At 32.6% G+C, this 19525-nt stretch overlaps 1 protein-coding gene across 1 annotated transcript in view; it reads left to right on the forward strand.

Moving 5' to 3' along the window:
- LOC149837002 (uncharacterized) overlaps positions 1–9345 on the forward strand; it is a 31269-nt gene extending 21924 nt beyond the window's left edge. The window contains exon 5 of the mRNA XM_090007206.1: positions 8982–9345. Within this exon, the coding sequence (XP_089863332.1) occupies positions 8982–9191 (210 nt within the window). The 3' untranslated portion in view covers positions 9192–9345. The remainder of the gene's footprint in view (positions 1–8981) is intronic.
- The last annotated feature ends 10180 nt before the right edge of the window (positions 9346–19525 follow it).

Consider the following 19525-nt stretch of genomic DNA (forward strand, 5'->3'; position numbering starts at 1 on the left):
GAAGAACCTCTTCTTTGGTTCCTCGGTCTTGGACTTTCTTTTGAGAAGGGGACAGTCACGCCTCAAGTGACCTGGCTTATTACACTGATAGCATATGGGATCTTCCTTAGGATCTTTTCTTTCCTTGTGCTTGTTTGGAAGCCGGTTCCTTCTCATGAAGCGCTGAAATTTTCTGGTTAGTAGCGCAATTTCAGATTCTTTATCTGAGTCTTCATTCTCAGATAGAGCTGGGAAAGCTAGAGTTTTATTTATCGGTTGTTCTTCTTCCCTTCTTTCTTTCATGTGGACTTCATAGGCCATAAGATTGCCTATTAAGTCGTACAGAGTAAGCTTAGATAAATCTTGAGCTTCTTCAATAGCTGTAGTCTTTTTCTCCCAATTAGTTGTAAGAGATCTCAAGATTTTCTTCACCTTTTCTGTCTGGGAATATGTTACACCCAGAGATTTCAGATCGTTGGTGAATCTGGTAAACATCTCTGTGATGGGTTCATCTTTGTTCATTTTGAACAACTCATATTTTCTGACAAGAGATGAGATTTTGGCTTCTTTCACTTTGTTGGTTCCTTCATGAATAACCTCTAAAGAATGCCAAATATCATATGCAGATTCACATATAGATATTCTATTGAATTCGTTCTGATCAATGGCACAATATAAGGCATTCATAATCTTTGCATTTAGGTTTGCCATTTTCTTTTCTTCATCAGACCATAAGTTATAGTCTGCGGATGGAGATGTGTATGAATGCTCAACAATTTTCTATACAACAAAATCTATGGATTTGAGAAATATAGCCATTCTGCACTTCCAGTATCCATAGTTGGAGCCGTTGAAGAAAGGAGGACGAGATGCGTGTTGACCTTCAATATCACGAGCATAAAAGGTAAATGTCATTTGTGCTGGAAGACTTGTTATGTCGAAACCAGCAAACCTGCTCTGATACCAAATGAAATTCCACTAGAGGGGGGGTGAATAGTGAAATACGATACAGATCGATAAAATAAAATAATCAGACAATAAGGCACAACACATAAAACACAGAAGTTATACTAGTTCGGTCAAAACCCAGACCTACATCCAGTCCCCAAGCAAACCACTTGAGCTTTCCACTATAACATCCGAGTCACCGGATAAATAGTACAACACCCTCTTCCTCAGAGGTCTTCTTCTCTCAACAGAGAAGGGGCACACTCTCTTCCACAGAGGTCTTCTTCTCTCAACAGAGAATGACAACACCCTCTTTCACAGAGGTCTTCTTCTCTCTACAGAGAAGGGCAACACCCTCTTTCACAGAAGTCTACTTCTTTCAACAAAGAAGGAAAATAGTGAATAACAGAAAGTTACAATACTTCCTATAGAACCTTCAGAATGATATGAATGCACGAATGAAGGATTCTCAGAATGTTCTGTTTGTCACTCAGAGGATACTCTTTGTCAAAGAGCTATACTTGACTTTTTCTCTTTTCTTTCTTTTCTTTTTCTCTTTCTTTTTCAAGGCTCTCTTTTCAAATATTGAATAAGATTTTTTCTCGTTGTAAGCTCACATGTCCATTCCATGTTGAATAGTTTATTTGAGTGTGTTTAAATAGCTTTTAAAAAAGTAGTCGTTACTTTTTGAAATCGTAGCTTTTTTTTTGGGATGTGAAATGTTATGTCATTTCAAAAACATCTTTAGAGAAATTCGAGAAAGTCTTCTTTCCATAAAAGTAAAATGTAGGGTACACTAGTCGTTGTAATATTTTAGGTAATACATATTTTATGTAAAAAGTCTATTTCTTACAATAGTACATTGAACGTTGGATTGTAGGCTATTATGTAGTTTTGTCTTTATTCTAATTAATGATTTGAGGTACATAAGTACTTTTGTGCTTTGAGATATTTATGTTAAAATATGATGTATATTTATATATATATCTATATATATAGATTACGATACATATACATATATATGATATATATATGTCTACGTGTCTATCTATATATATAAATATATATATATTTATTTTGTAAAACCCCACAGGGGTATTTCTGTCATTTCACCTGTACACGCATATCATTGATATGCTTTTTCTTTTCTTTCTTTTTCCTTTATTCTTTTTCCTTTTTTATTTTTTCCTTTTTTCTTTTTTACATTTGAGAGGGGTCCACATAGAGTCGTTGGACCCCTCCAACGGTCATAAATATGACCATTGGAGGGGCTCCAACGACTCTATGGGAGCCCCTCCTTGGGTCCCTTGCTGTGTATAAATAAGGGGCACAACCCCATGTATTTCCCAAGCTTCTTGTGAAGCATTCTATGAAGTGAAGAATATTTTTTACCTGTTTTTGTGCTTGACCACTTTTGTGGTTTTTTTTGCCCCTTTGTGGCCTCTTGTGTATGTGCGTGCTTCCGTGCTTTCGCTTGAAGACTTTGCCACTTTTCATTTGGCACTTCATTACATGGTATCAGAGCCTTGGTTAAGAAGGCTTCATCGGATTCTACCTTGACAAGTAATACCTCTCCTCTCTCGTCTTATTAATTTGTTTTTCTAAATGGCCAACAAAGATGCAAAAATCGATCTATCTTTCAAATTGGATGGAACCAATTACCGCATGTGGGCCGCCGCTATGGAGAATAATCTCAAAGGTAAAAAGCTTTGGGGTTATGTATGTGGAACCATTCCGAAACCACAATTGAAGTTAACTAAATTTGAAGGAAATGAGGAAAAAACTTTGAATGAAGAAGAAAAGGAAAAAGCTATTCTTGATTATTCTTCTAAAATGGAAGATTGGGAAAGTGAACATGCTAAAATTTTAGCATGGTTCATGAATAATGTCGAGTTGAAGATTTGTGCAAACCTTGCAAAATTCAAAAAGGCTAATGAAGCATGGTTTTTTATGAAAGGCATGTACACCCAAAGAGACCTTGCTAGGCATTTTTTTCTACAAGAAAAGGTAAGAGCTACCAAGCAAGGTGATATGAGCATTAGGGACTACTATAGTGCCCTATCCTCTTTGTGGGATGAACTTGTCCTTCTCGAACCACAATGGGAAGGAAGTGCTATTGCTATGAGACAAGAGCAAATGGAAAAAGAGAGGTTTTTTCAATTTATTCATGGGCTTCGTCCCGAATTTGAACAACTTAGAGGTTCTCTACTTCATAGGGCCTCTACCCCTCTAAGTGATATTTTGGCCGATTTATGTCAAGAAGAAACCCGTTTGGCCTTGAAAAGAGATGTTGATGAAGTGCATGCCGTGTCTAGACCCGGCAACAATGTAAGAACATATAAACCACCACATTTTTGGAAGAATAATGGTGGAGGAGGAAGAAAAATTATTTGTCATAATTGTAATGAACCGGGCCATATTCGTCCCGATTGCCCTAGATTCAAGAAGAAGGTGGCTTCCGTGGGGGAAACTCCTCCAATCATCAATGAAGATTCAAAGAAGGATGGTGACATAAAGGAGTCCATTGCTCATCTTACCGAAACTCTTCAACAATTTATAAAGATGAGCGCCTCTACATCATCCTCCTCACCTTCCACTTCCGGTGCCGCCATCTCCTCTTTTTCAGGTATGACCTCTTGGATTCTTGACTCGGGTGCCTCTTTCCATATGACTCCAAATGCATCACTTTTATCAAAACCAAGTCTCAATAAATTTAAATCATATGTATCCACCGCCGATGGAACATCTTTAAATGTTGAGGGTATTGGAAACCTTGAGAAAACTTATGACCAAAACAAAGAATTTTTTGTTCCCAAAATCCGAATTATTCCAAAACTTAATTTGAATCTTTTTTCCATCTCTCAAATTACCGATTTTGAATGTAATGTCTCGTTTTCACCAACCCATTGCTATGTGCAGGATCTCCGGTCCGGGAAGCGGATTGGGCAAGGCCATAGAAGAGGGGACCTTTACTATATGGATTTTTTGTCTTTGCCATCCAAATCATTTTGTAATCACATTCAATCCAAAGATATTGAGACTTGGCATAAGAGACTTGGACACCCTAATATTTCCAAGTTGTACCTTTTTCCGTTTTTGGAAAAATTTTGTAATACAAATACATTTACATGCAATGATTGTATTCTTGGGAAAATTCACTCTCTTCCATATTCTCATAGCAATTTTGTGTCAAAAAGGCCTTTTGAACTTGTGCATTCCGATGTATGGGGACCGGCACCCGTTATGTCCAAAGGGGGCTTCTCTTACTATGTTTCTTTTATTGATGATTTTACTAGATACACATGGGTTTACATTATCAAGAATAAATCCGATGTCTTCATTAATTTTAAAGAGTTTCACGCTCTTGTTCAAAATCAATTCCAACACAATATAGCCATTTTTAGGTCCGACTCAGGAGGTGAGTACATGTCTAAAGATTTTCAAAATTATTTTAAAACAAATGGAATTTTGCACCAACGATCTTGTCCCAAAACTCCGCAACAAAATGGTCTTGCGGAAAGGAAACATAGACATTTAATCGAAACCACAAGAACTCTTCTTTTGTCTAAAAATGTTCCTAAAAACTTTTGGGCCGAAGCTCTTCTTACCGCAACATATCTTGTGAATCGTATGCCCTCCTCTTCTTTAAAAAATGTTTCGCCATTTGAAAAACTTTTTAAAATTACTCCTGATTTTAATAGACTAAGAATCTTTGGATGCAAATGTTTTGTACTTAGTCTAGGACAAGATAAGCTGTCACCTAAAGCTATTAAATGTGTGTTCATTGGCTATGGTGAGAATCAAAAAGGCTATAGATGCTATGATATTCGAAACAATAAATTATATGTGTCACGAAATGTAAACTTTATTGAAGATCAAAATGGTTTCGATATCCACACATCTAAGGAAGACATCGATTATTCTTTTCTATTCGACTTAGCTCCTAGGACTGAGTCTCCTGAGGCAATCACTTGTGATACTAGTTGTGATGGAATTTTACATTATAATATACCACAACATGAGAATACTTCCCAAAATGAAAACCTTAATGATATAAATGTATATACCCGGCGGATAGGAAATGAACATCAACCTGCCATTGACAGATACTCTCAAGACTTCTCTTTAGAAGAATCTATTGATAACAATCCACCTAGGAGATCTTCTCGTACTAGTAGGCCACCACAAAAATTTGTGTCTTATGAATCTTTTTCGCCGAATTATAGGGCCTGTCTCATGTTAATACATTCGTATCATGAACCTACCTCATTCAAGGAAGCTAAAGATCACCCACATTGGATTGAAGCTATGAAAATCGAATTAGAGGCTCTTAACAAGGCCCAAACCTGGAGCATTATTCCTCAACCTTTAGGAAAAAAAGCTATTGGGTGTAGATGGGTATATAAGGTCAAAACCAAATGTGATGGGTCTCTTGAAAGATACAAAGCTTGTTTGGTTGCAAAAGGCTACGCCCAAGAATATGGGATTGATTATGAAGAAACCTTTGCTCCTGTAGCCAGAATGACTAGTGTACGAACCCTAATTGCTTTAGCATCCATAAAACAATGGCCAATATATCAACTTGATGTTAAAAATGCGTTTTTAAATGGAACTCTGTGTGAAGAAGTCCTTATGGACCCTCCGCCGGGTCTTGAAATTGGGAAATGTAATATTCTAAAATTAAACAAAGCTCTTTATGGTTTAAAACAAGCACCAAAAGCTTGGTATGATCTTTTTAGCAAAGTAGTTCTTGATAATGGTTTCTCCTCATGTTACACAGATACTGCTTTGTTTGTTAAATCTTCTAATGAATACATAACAATTTTGTTATTATATGTTGATGACATGATTATCACAGGTAATGATAAGAAAGGTATTGATCTTATTAAAAATATTCTTAAGAAAAATTTTGATATGTCTGATCTGGGTTTTCTAAGGTATTTCTTAGGAATTGAAGTTGCATACTCTCCCAAGGGGTATGTCCTATCTCAAATGAAGCTTGCCTCTGACATTATTGCTAAGTCTGGGTTGACAGATGACAAAAGGGTGGAGACTCCAGAAGTAATCAATGCCAAAATGAGAGCCAATGATGGCACTCCTTTAGCAGACCCCACGCCTTATCGTCAATTAATTGGATCCTTAACATATTTATCTATCACCAGGCCTGACATTTCACATGCAGTTCATAGTGCAAGCCAATTTCAGACTGCTCCTACCACTACTCACATGGCAGCAGTAATGAGGATTATCAGATACTTAAAAAATTCCATAAGGGAGTATTCTTCTCCTCTTCTTCACCTCTTACTTTACTTGCGTATACTGACTCTGATTGGGGGGGTAACCCCGATGATCGTATTTCTACCACAGGTTATTGTGTGTTTCTTGGGGAGTCGCTTATCTTCTGGAGGTGTAAGAAGCAGCGTAAAGTTTCTCTCTCGTCTACCGAAGCAGAATATCGTGCGATGGCCACTACCACAACTGAGATTATATGGTTAAGAAGCTTACTTAAAGATATGGGTGTCTCATTCTCAACTCCTTCAAAGCTGTGTTGTGACAACAAGAGCTCCATCTATATTGCTAGCAATCACACTTTTCATGAACGAACAAAGCATATTGAGATGGACTGTCATTATGTTCGAGATGAGTTCCTACGCGGCACCATTCAACTCCCATATGTTCCTACCGAATATTAGTTGGCGGACTTCTTCACCAAAGCTTTGCCTTCGCCTCGCTTCTACTTCCTCCTTAGCAAACTCTCGGTGATTTCACCGTGTGTTTGAGGGGGGGTGTTAAAATATGATGTATATTTATAAATATATATCTATATATATATGTAGATTACGACACATATACATATATATGATATATATATGTCTACGTGTCTATCTATATATATAAATATATATATATATTTATTTTGTAAAACTCCACAGGGGTATTTCTGTCATTTCACCTGTACACGCATATCATTGATATGCTTTTTCTTTTCTTTCTTTTTCCTTTATTCTTTTTCCTTTTTTATTTTTTACTTTTTTCTTTTTTACATTTGAGAGGGGTCCACATAGAGTCGTTGGACCCCTCCAACGGTCATAAATATGACCGTTGGAGGGGCTCCAACGACTCTATGGGAGCCTCTCCTTGGGTCCCTTGCTGTGTATAAATAAGGGGCACAGCCCCATGTATTTCCCAAGCTTCTTGTGAAGCATTCTATGAAGTGAGGAATATTTTTTACCTCTTTTTTTGCTTGACCACTTTTGTGGTTTATTTTGCCCCTTTGTGGCCTCTTGTGTATGTGCGTGCTTCCGTGCTTTTGCTTGAAGACTTTGCCACTTTTCATTTGGCACTTCATTACAATTTATTTGTACATAGTCATGTCAAGTGTTTTCTTTATGTTGTGTTTTTTAAAGTCTTCAGAGAGAATGAAGACTACAAGAAAGTCGACATTCTTGAGAAGGATATTTAACAAGGATTTCTTACAGGAGGTATTTAATGCTATACAAAGAGAATGATGACTTCAAGTAAGTCGACATTCTATGGGTTTGTAAAAAGGTAACTAGAGTCTTTTCAAAACCTTTATTATATTTGTTTTCTTTGTGTAGCCGATTTTCATGTTTTGTCTTTTTCCTATATTTGAAATCATTTCTTTAAAGAAGGTAACTAGAGTCTTTTCAAAACATATTATATTTGTTTTTTTTTGTGTAGCCGATTTCATGTTTTGTCTTTTTCCTACTTTTAAAAACATTACTTTTCAAGTTGTCTTGTATATGATATAAGGTACAATTATTACATTTTGAAATCATGTCAAAATACCTTTTTCATAAATGGTTATAAGAAGGTACAATTATTAGTTTTCAAAAAGGAGCTTTTTGAAACTATCGTATACTTTTATGATATAGCTTTTATGAATGAGTATGTAATATGCAATATGCATGTTCCTGAAGGTTCTGTTACATATGACTCTAAAGAAGAAAAAAAACTTCATCTTGAGGTAGCCGATCTCTTCAGTTGATCTTTAGGAATGCATGGCTCATCAAGCTTTTTCTTCAAGGAGTATGATTGCACCATAGTTGTACTTGAACAGGAAGTCTCCATCCTTTTTGGGTGAGATATCCTTGCATCAAATACTCGTTAGATTTATGACAAAACATATCCAGTCATAATATAACATTTTTCAAGAGAACATATTATCATATCATATAAAATCAAATCCGACAGTGTATCATATTATGTGACATCAAAACAGAGTTTCCCAACAATTGAGATTGACCAAAACATTTCATTCCTGAAATGATAAGTCAAATGTGGGAGCTTGACCTTTGAGGGCTCATGGATCATCATTGATATGTTTACAAAGGCTTCCAAAAGGGTTTGATGTTGGTAATCTCATGCATGGGCTCTACATCAAGTTTCAACTGGTGGGCCACAAAAGATACCTTATATGTTTAGTTGATAGCATGATTTGTTAGCTAGTTTTATCACGTCATTTTTTGTTTTATATCACTTGTAATTGATAGATTGTGATTAGGGTGTATATTCATGGCTGCACGCACGTGCATCATAGGCACAAATATCTCACATCTTTATATTAGCAACATATTTCATTAAGGTTGACAATAGAGGTATTTTATCTTTATATTAAAGGGCTGGCATTTTACAATATATTGTGATACTATTATAAAAATTATTGAAGTATCTTTGTTTGTTAAAATTTTCATTTTAAACAAAAGTTTCCTCAATCTTTCTCTCTTTGTATACATTGTTCTCAATATAGATGTTCTTCTGCCCACCCCCTTTAATCAGCTTTTCCCTCTTTTCAGATTAACCAAGAATTTGGTAAGATTTTTATTACAAAAATGATTACTTTTAGTTTCTCCAGAGAATTTGTCTAGTTGAGAAATTTTTCTGATACTGGCATTGGTAACTCTTGGGACACACATGAACGTCCACAAACACATACTTATGCCTTCAACTGCATCTACCCCCACACACACATTGTTTATAATGGTCGAAGGCCACATTTTGAACTTCAATCAATGTCTACTACATGCATGCAGGAGCGACCACGGTGGATGAAAATCAGTTCACTTGATGAATTAAAGACAAAAGTAGGGCATGTTATTGTTATGATTCTCTTAGTTAAGATGTTTGAGAGGAGCAAAATGGTGACCATAGCTACTGGCATAGATCTCTTAAGTTATGCCTTCTGCATTTTCTTGTCATCTGCTTCACTATACATCCTTCACAACTTGCACAAGGTTGACTAAGATACCCAGAATCCTGCTTGCCAATGTACATGTCACTCTTTATTTTCTATGCGCATGTATATGTCTCTTCACAAGTCCTGTAAAACATGAAAACTGCTGATATGAGCTTCGTGCAGAAAGTAGTGGAACAATGGAATTTAATCTTGTAACTAAGTATGCTTTTTTTCTAGTCTTGTAATGCAGAAAGTAATCTCTTCATAAGTTCTGAAGGAATGTGTATATTAGTTCAGATAGTGCATAACATTTTAAGATGATACTTCTGTTTGCTTTCTTAGACTGAAGGTCTCTATCATTAGCTTTTGCTAACATCTTGGAAACTTGAAAACAATTGTTAAGGGAAAACATGATGCACCTTTATAAAGGGAAAATTCCATTAGGGGCCAACCTTTTGTTTGTAATTCCAAAAAATGGGCCATACTTTTCCAAAATTCCAGACATGGGCCAAATTTTTTCTGTAAACAGTCAAATAGGGACCTCAATCCACATTTTTCATCTTGAAAAACTAGATTTCTTTTTGGTTTCTTGTATTGTCCCTTGAAAATTGAAAAGTACTCATTCATCCTCATAAAAAAAGAAAAAAAATTCCTGCTGAAAAAAGAAAAGAAAAAGTAAACAATTTGAACTCTTAATGATGAGGGTCACTGTTGTAATTTGATTTGTGATTTAACCTGAGTTAAAGGACAATAATAAATGCAGGCCCTTGTTTGGCAGTTTCCAGGAAACAGAGACCCATATTTGGAATTTCAGAACCGTGAAGCCTATATTTGGAATTAAGAGCAAAAAGTTTTCCCCTAAATGGAATTTTCCTTTCTTTTTTTTCACTGACCCTATTCATTAAATCCTCTTTAACCAAGCCTCGTTTCACATTTGAGGGTCATCTGTCTTAGCTTCTGAGACTAACCAAATTTTTTGCAGTACCTGCAGCCAAATTTAAAATGAGCTATATCAAAGACAAGTTTGGGATTGGGAAACCTTAGTTACCAAGTATGGCAACGGCCACAATGCCAATGCAAACCAAAAAGGATCCCATCCTTTGACATGGGATTCTAGCCATGAATCAAATGGTAAATTTGAAAAATCATTTTATATGATTCTTGATCTATGTTTTTTGTTAGATTTATTCCTAAACAATATACATTAAATTAGGTTCATGTTAGATATGATATTAGTTGTTCATGATTGATTTAAAATTCAAGAATAAGATCCATCTATGTGAAACCAATTTTGGTTCATAGATGTCTTCTTTTGGAAAAACTATTTATGTATGAATAGTGATTTATATTATGTATTCAAAATAAGACCAGCATGTATTAAATATGATTTATGTTAAAATTGATATTAGTTGTTCATGTGTGATTTAATATTTCAAAGAAATAAAGTCATCTACATAAAAATCAAGTTTTGGTTCATATATGCCTTCCTTTGGAAAATCGGCTTATATGAGATTCTCGATTTTGTGTTGGATTTATTTATGAATAATATGAATGAAATGAGATTCATGTTAAAACTGATGTTAGTTGTCCATGTATGTATATGATGTGTTTATGTTGAATTAAAATCATTAGATGCATGTTTTTGGTATTTTTATTATAAAAAACAAAAGTCCTTTATGTAGTTCTTGAAAATGCATGTTGTCCTGCATTTATATTTTGACTAGCCTTAAAGAAAATTATGGTTATCCAAAATGGTAAACCCATAAATTTAAAAAATTTAGAAGAATATTTCAGAGATATATAAGCAATTCCAAAAAAAAATTGGACCCAATTGATTAATTGGTTGGAAGATACAACCTTTGCAAGTCGACCAAAAAAACTTTGTAGGCCATACTTTTTTGTAAAATTCATTTCTCCTAGAATATTCAGGCTTTATGATTGAATTTTTTATGCATGTTAGTTGGTATATTGAAGAACACAAAAAAAATCTTGTGTACTGATTCATTATAGTTTGAAAATTAAAAATCATGGAAGATAAGTCCAAAATCTAAAAATTCTAGAACATTGTATGTCAAAAACCAAAAAATAGACTATGATGCATAATTTTTAATTCTCTGCTGGAAAGGCGTTTAGTCTTGATTTATTTGGAGCTTATGTTAGACATATCAAGCTAACTATAATAAAAATTACAAATTTGTGTTTCATTATGTAGAATTATTGGTTGATGTTTCTTCAGAAAGACCAAACTTGATAGAGTTGTTCTATGAACATAAAACAGGTTGTACTTGCAAATTTTTTATTTTTTGACCTAGAATGAGTTTGAACCAAAGTTTCTTCTTATATTCAGCTAACATGTATGTGCATGTATAGTAAAAATTCTAAATATAAATTTATTTTATATAGGTCATGGCAAAATTTCTACTGACTTAGAAATTTTGTTCATGTGGTTTTGAATTTGGAACTTGGTTTTGAAAGGATGTCATGGTTATGAAAATGAATCAGTTGGATATGACTTGGTTCCAAAGGTGAACCAGATGGGTACACAACTTGTAAGTAGTGCGGAAGCTCATAATCTAAACTAGGGTGGCCACAAATATATAGTAAAAAAAATAATTATTAATAAACTATGCTGAGAATATGTTTAAAAACCAAATAGCTATCTAAAGTGTACATTTTATAATTGACAACATTGATTTTTAATATTTAAAAAATAATTCATAATTGATTCATTTCTAATTAATTAAAAAAATAGCAATTGATAAAAATCATGGAGGTCGCATCTATGCTAATTGATAAAAGAACTAAAATCCTTAATATTCTAACCAAAATCAAGCATTTATTATTCATGGATTCATGTTTAATGCTAATTTAAAAAACATGCATAAAACCCCTAAAACCATAATTAAATGTTCATATAAATTGATAAAAAATAAATAAAAACCTTAATTCCTATAAACATCATAATTTTGCATTTATGCTAATTGCTAAAAAACAAAGTCCCTAATATTCTACTAAAATCAAGCATTCATTATTCATGAATTTATGCCTAATAGTAATTAAAAAATACAAAACCTCATGAAATTATAACTAAACATTTATTTCATTATAAACAAAACTAAATCAAAACCTTAAATCCTAACAAACATAACCAATAGATATGCTAATTGAGACCATTGTGACAAAAGTTTTAAAAAAATTCGAAAGCGAATTTCTTGGGAGATTTTCAACTTTTTGAATATTTCTTGAGTTTTTTTGGCAAAATCTTAAAAAAAACTAAAAAATCAAATAAATTCTCAAAAAATCTAAAAAATTAAAAAATCAATAAAATAAACTAATTTAATTTTATATGCAAAAAAATATAAAATATATTTTCAATCCCACTAACCATATATAAAAAGTATCAAACATCAAATAAGTATCAAGCATGTGCATCAAATGTACTTCCATTCAAATAAGTATCAAGCGTCAACTAAATCATCATATATTAAGTATCAATAATCAAGTATCAAAAACAAAAAGAAAATGATCACAAGTTCATGAGAAAACAAACATCATAACGATTCAAGTTTATACAAAAAGACTATTTACTTGCTATTAACTAAGAAATCAAAAGTGGAATCAAAAGTATCTTCATCAATTCCTTGGCCGTCAATGTTTTTCATCTTCTTCATTCATTTCTTCAATTGAGCCATATGTATATGCATCAATGTCATCATATACAATAGGCCAATAATCTTTTGCTTCTTTTTCAACTGAACTGTATGTGCATGTTCATGGGCACATAAACTAAATCAGTAAGAGTTGTTTGCTCAAGACGGGTTCTCTTTTTGGTATGTGTCGCTTCAAATGCACTTCAATTTCTTTCACAGATGCATTGCATGGTTGACTAAGTATTTTAATTGCTATATTCTGCAAAATAGGGACATTTGCTCAACTCATTTCCTACCATATTCTTGATGAAAACAAAAGCAATAATGAGAAATTGATAATATATTCTAAAATAAAAAATTATAAAATGCAAATCAAAATTGAAACTTACGTGGATATGTAGAATGGAGAAGAGATATTGCAATCTCATTAAAGATCTTTGGATCTTTTGTCATAAGTCAATTCTGAAGAAATCTCATCCTTTTTACCTTCTTTATCAACCATCTTTTTCATTATTTTCTTTAATACTCTCATGATTTCACTATTCATCTTCACAAGACCATTATAAAAAAGTTGTGGATTTAAATACCCAGCAACAACATATAAGTCACTTCTCAAGTTGACCTCCTATCTACCATCAATAATGTCTCATATTCGTAGATACTTATCTAATCGACATTTATAAAAACTTTTTATTTATTCTTTAATGCGATTTATGCCTTCATATAAGTAGCCTATGGTAGAACCATCCCCATCTACCATCCTCAAAAGTTATATAAGTGGTTCTGTTGTTGCTACTATTTTTCTTTCATTTTCTCAAAACTCCTCTCCATGTATAATATCAACCATGTCTTTGCCTTCTCATTTCTTAACCTTTTCTAAATTTTTCATTCAGAAGAAGCAACCTAAAATGTCAACTTATCTTTTATTTTCAATATAGCTTGCAAACATAAAAAATTAATAACAAATCGAGTAGCCTCAGGCCTTTGTATCTCTTTATCATTTGTATAATTTCTTATAAGCTGCAAAATTGATTGTGATTTGTACATGAAGCTTGTAATCCTTTTTGCATCTATTAATGTATGAGAGAAATTAGGCAATCTATCATAATCTTCAAGAATTAAATCAATATAGTATGAAATATAAGATGCTGTAAAAATATAAGGGAATCTCACTTTAACTGCAACTCTTGCTTTTAAGTAATTTAAGCCATTATCTGTCATAAATTGAACTACCTTATATGATCCAATTTCTTCAATAGTAGTTGATATATACTCCTCAATATATTCACCAGTTTTTGGCTTTGTAGTATATTTAGATTTTAAAAATATTGTACCTTTAGGGCTTGAGACCAAAATATTTATGTGTGAACGATTTTTCTTATCTGTTCATATATCAAAACTAAAGTGTATCCTGATATCGACCATGACTTTTTTACCTCATCAATAAATGTTACAACTTATCTTTTTAGGGTTTGAAGCAATTTTGTTCTAATTGTTTCACTACTTGGAGAGGTATAACCAAGTCCACAATTTGTAATGACATTAACCATCTCCTTAAATGCATTATATCTAGTTAACTTAAAAGGAAAATTGTTCATGACAATGCATTTCGCTACATACATATCTGCATATTCTTTCTCTTTCTTCTTTATAAAAACTTTTATAGTGTTTCATTGATCTATACCTATAGTTGGAGAAGTGGAAGAAATTTCTATAGAAGTAGAATATGAGTCGCTTTCAGTAGGAGACAAGTAACTTATGAGCTTTGATTTTCTTCATGATGGCTTGAACTCTAATTCATAAATTGAAGCTAATGCTAGATGTTTCACATCTAACGTTACGCGCCCACATGCAACAACATCCTTATTTGGTATGCCCGCAAAATGATACTTAAATCATATTATTTTTCTATTAATTTCTACCCTACAATAGTTGCAAAGTAATCGATCATTTGATTGTAGTGTAGCATGATTCCATAATGCATCTTTAGGTCTCCCCATCTTTTTTCCTACATAAAACGGTAAAAGTAAAATAAATGATATAAATAAATATAAAACTAACTATAAGCTGAAATTAGGAAGGTGTTATCATTGCAAAATTTTACTTTTGCAAGTCAAACTGACATTTGAAAAAGATTTTGAAAATAACTCACCTCCGTTTTAAAAGGCGGGAAAATTCTGATGAATGAGACTCTCCTGTTGGTACGAGGTTCAACCATTCCTGGCGCCATAACCAGGGATAATCGAACCAAGGATCAATATGGTGCTTTGCTTTGCTCAACTTGTCTAAATCGATATTCTATTCTTAAATGCACAAAGAATCAAGCATGTGCTATGAACTTTGGAAAATGCGGATTGAAAACATGATGTTTGTTTGGAATACTTGGAAAATACTTGGAAAATGAACAATTTAAAAATCATGAATCACATTTGGTAAAGTATTTTGAAGAAAAAGAGAATTGATTTATGAAGAAATCCTGAGGTTGTGAGAAAATCGATTTTGAAGAAATTCAAATAACTTTGAGAAAATTGATTTTTGTTGAGATTGAATTGGAAAACATCAAAAGGTATGAGCATGTGGCCCTATGAAAGTCTTTTCATGATGCAGTCTAACTTAGATTAATGAATGCAATTTGCAAAAGTATTTTCTGAAGAATTTGAGGAAAATCTTTGAAAAAAAGATTTTTGTGCCTTATAGAGCTTAGACGAAATAAATTCTTTACATATCCCTGACTATGACCATAAATACATATTGAATATATCTCATTTGAGTATAAAATGGGTAAATACTAGAAAAGTTTGGAAAATATGTTGTGATTTTTTAAAATGTCTAGGAGTGTAGGTCATTTGTAGCTTAGAAAAAGATGATAAATCCGGGTTTTGTTCGTATTCTAACTATGGCCACAAATACGAAACCCACCGAGTTTATCAACTCCTTAGAAGCTAGTGCACGTGCCATTCATGTAGACCATGGTGGATTTGAATATACATGAATCATCATCCATCACACATTAACATTATTGAAAAATAAACTATATGCAATGCAACCCTATTCTAAGTAGAAAATTAAATTCTTATTCTAATATTTTTATAATTACATCAATAATAAATTAAAATAAAGAAAAAAAATAAAGAAAATACAATCTTGAGTGTCCCTGCAAAACTAGCAAACTTGTTAGTAAAGATATGTCGACTTTTCTGGATTTATCCAACAATATCTAGAAATTGCTGGATTTATCTGGATATAAGCCTTTTCCCATGCTTCCCTGAGATAAACATAAAAAAAAAATAATGCAAAATTGAATAAATGATAAAGATAAACAACTTTAAAATTTAGAATTTTAGAAAAATGAGCAAAATGCCCCTAAAAACAAGACTATGGCCTTGAAATTATGGTTTTTAGAAAATAAATTTTATAAAACTTTTAATTCAGGTATCAAACGGATTCAAATCAACACCAAATCGGGTGTGGATCACCCTAGCATAATTATGAACATGATCAAGCCTTAAAAATATGAAACTATTCCTAAAAAATTGAAATATCATAAAAATCTCAATTTTTGCTCGTGTTTCAGTAGAATCGGGACTATGCGGACATCCTGTTTTCATAATTTAACCAAATAATGTATCAAATGAATTCCAAAATTCACAAAAATCTACATGGATACTTATAATAACCCTAAAATTAAAGTGAAATAAAAAAAATATTTTTGATATTATTTTTATGTAAAAAAAAATAAAAACCTAAAAATATGTGATTTTGCTCGTGGGCACATACCTGTTACAGTGTTAGACTTGAATCAGGTATTACATAGTAATAAAAAATAGTGAAATCTCACATAAAAAAACTAGACAAATAAACAAAAATATTCCTTTTTACAGATCGGAAAAAGTATCTTCGGTTAGGGAGATATCGTTCTGACAATCTACGTTTGATTCCGGCAAACACGTAACGGCTCCAGAAAAGACAATTTTAATTTTAGCTCAATTAAAAATAGCAGACAGTGTTTAAAAATTGCAAAAATCATACTGGTAAAACTAAACATGTTGCTGAGTCTGTAACATTTTACGGATCATCAATCGGATCTTTGATGAAGGAGATATGATTTACGTAAGTTGACCCAAAGCTAAAACGATACATAACAGTCACTGTTTAACAGGTTCTGATTTATGATAGAGGAAAAATAGCAAACAACCATAGAAAAATCTAAAAATTTCACATGATATACTAAACATTCTGACAAACCCATTTTTTTTTATGGATCATCGATCGGATCTTCGATGAGTGAGATATCTCTTTGACAAACTGTACATGATTCTGTACAACGCTTTCATGGTACCAGAATTAGAGTTTGGTTTTTGATTTTTTTAGCAGAGTTACATAACTCAAAATAATCTAATTTTTTTATGAAAACTCACTTACACATGCACAATTTAACCCTAAAAAAATTAGATTTTATTGACAGAAAAATGAACATAAAATAACGCCTTTCTCGCATGCCCGAAATCAAGAATGCATATTATCAATAAAGCATATGAATAAATTTAATTTAAGCATGTAAAAACTATTAAAAAATTGCTAATAATACCATAAATCGTGTTTTTATGCTTGAACACATGAAATAAACATTAAAATTTTAAAATAAACAAAAAAAATCAGGAAAAACATGGTTGAAATTTGATTTAGTCATTAACAGTGGGATTTGATCCATTGAACGATCGAATCTTGATCTTTTTGGGGCGTTTAACATAATAAACAAAAAATAAATATTATTAATGGATCAAAAATGTCCAAGGGACCATCAAACATCAGCGGATCATCATCTTAAGGCCCTCACATAATTTTTTTGAAATAAAAACAAGGGAAAAACATGCTAAAAGAGGCGACAATGGTGATTTTAATGAAAAACAAACAAAAATTAAGAAAAGGGAAGAAGACCTTACCTTCGAGCTTCAATGAAGGAAGAGAAGGAACTTGGAGGAAAGAGCAAGTCATGAATTTGGGAGAGAGAGAGGGGCGAAAAATCATGTGGAGGTTGACCCCCTATGGCCTCTATTTATAGAGTTTCATTAGGTTAGATTTTTGAGAGTTTTATTTTCTCAAAACTCTTTCTAATTAACTCAATTAAGGGGGGGGGGCAGTTTTGCTTAGAGTTTCAACCTAACAAGACAATAATTACTAACCCTAATTGAGACTCCTAACTAGTTTTAAGAAACCTCAAATGTGACGCCCCCCTTGTGGGCCCTCATTTGATTTTTAAAAGGCCTAATATACAAGTTTTAAAAATGAAGTTTTAAAATATCAAAATAAAGGTTGAGTTTTAAAATCTATTTTGGCTTTTTCAAACCCCTAATCCAACTTGAATATTACTAAACCCTAAACTAACCTAAATACCCTCAAATGTGGCACCACCTACTATGGGCCCCATTTGGTTTTTCAGAAAATGATTTTAAAACTTGAAAATATAGGGGTTAAAAATAAGGTTTTCAAAAGGGGGTTGAAAACAGAGGATAAAAACCAGAGTTTTAACTCAACTGGAGTCTTAAGTGAATTGAAACTTTCTCAGATATGACGCAAATTATGTGGCCCCCATATTTGAGTTTTTGAAAAGGTTAGAATGAAGGATAAAAAAAGTTTTTTAAAACAGATAAAAATAAAAGCAAAGAATAAATTCGAGAAAATTAGAGTCCTAACCCAACTGAAACTCCTGACTAGTGTCCTAAAATTTTGGAACTCTGAAATTTGGGATTTTGAAAGACAAACAAAGAGGTTTTGAAAGATCTTCTCAGAGATTAGTGAAAATAAACAGAAAGACAAAATCAGGGTTGGATTCCTAAAATTTTGAAACTCTAAAATAGAGTCCTAAATCAACTGGAACTTTGAGAATTGGATCTGTTTTTGAAAAAAAAGTAAAATAAAAGTAAAAAAATAAAATCAGAGTAGAGTTCTGGACCGACTAAAATTCTGGGGCAGAGTCCTAAAATTTTGAAACTCTACAATAGAGTCATATGAATTTTGAAAATTTGATTTTTTGAAAAATAAATGAAAAAGTTTTTGAAAGATTTTCTAAAAAATGAAGTCAGGGTTAGAGTCCTAATCCAACTGAAACTCTGGAACAGAGTCCTGATCTGACTAAAACTCTAAAATTTTGGTTTCTTTTGAAATATTTTGAAAGATCTTATTGAAAATAGGTGAAAATAGAAACAAAATAGAGTCCTAATCCGACCGAAACTCTGTGATAGAGTCCTAGTCTAACTAAAACTCTAAGATGTTGGCCAAAATGAAAGAAATGGATGAAGGATAAGGCTACTTCTGGTTTAAAGTCAAAATGAAAATTTAAAAAGGTGAAAAGACAAAGTCCTAAATCAACTAAAACTCTGAAATTACTAAAATTTGAGGAATGAAGGAAGTTATCCAAAAGCGACACCACCTAGATAGGTCTCATATGAGAGTTGAGATCAATCAAAAATAAAGTTTAAAAGGAATTTAGACCGCTTTCTAAAGAAAATATTTTGAAATATAAGATCTTGGGGGTTGACAAATGACAAAATGTGGATCTAAAACCCATATATTTGAAATTGATTTCGAAATAGGGTTTTAAAACTCGGATCTGGATTGAAGATTTTGAAAAACCAGAGTGCTGGATCTCAAAAATGACATGCAATGCCATGCAATGAAATGACATGAAATGATATTAAATGATATGCAAAAGTTGTGAAATGATATGAAATGAGATGCAAAATGCAAACTC

Source organism: Nuphar pumila, chromosome 5 (assembly GCF_984573655.1).
Source record: "Nuphar pumila chromosome 5, dmNupPumi1.hap1.1, whole genome shotgun sequence".
NCBI classification, from domain to species: domain Eukaryota; kingdom Viridiplantae; phylum Streptophyta; class Magnoliopsida; order Nymphaeales; family Nymphaeaceae; genus Nuphar; species Nuphar pumila.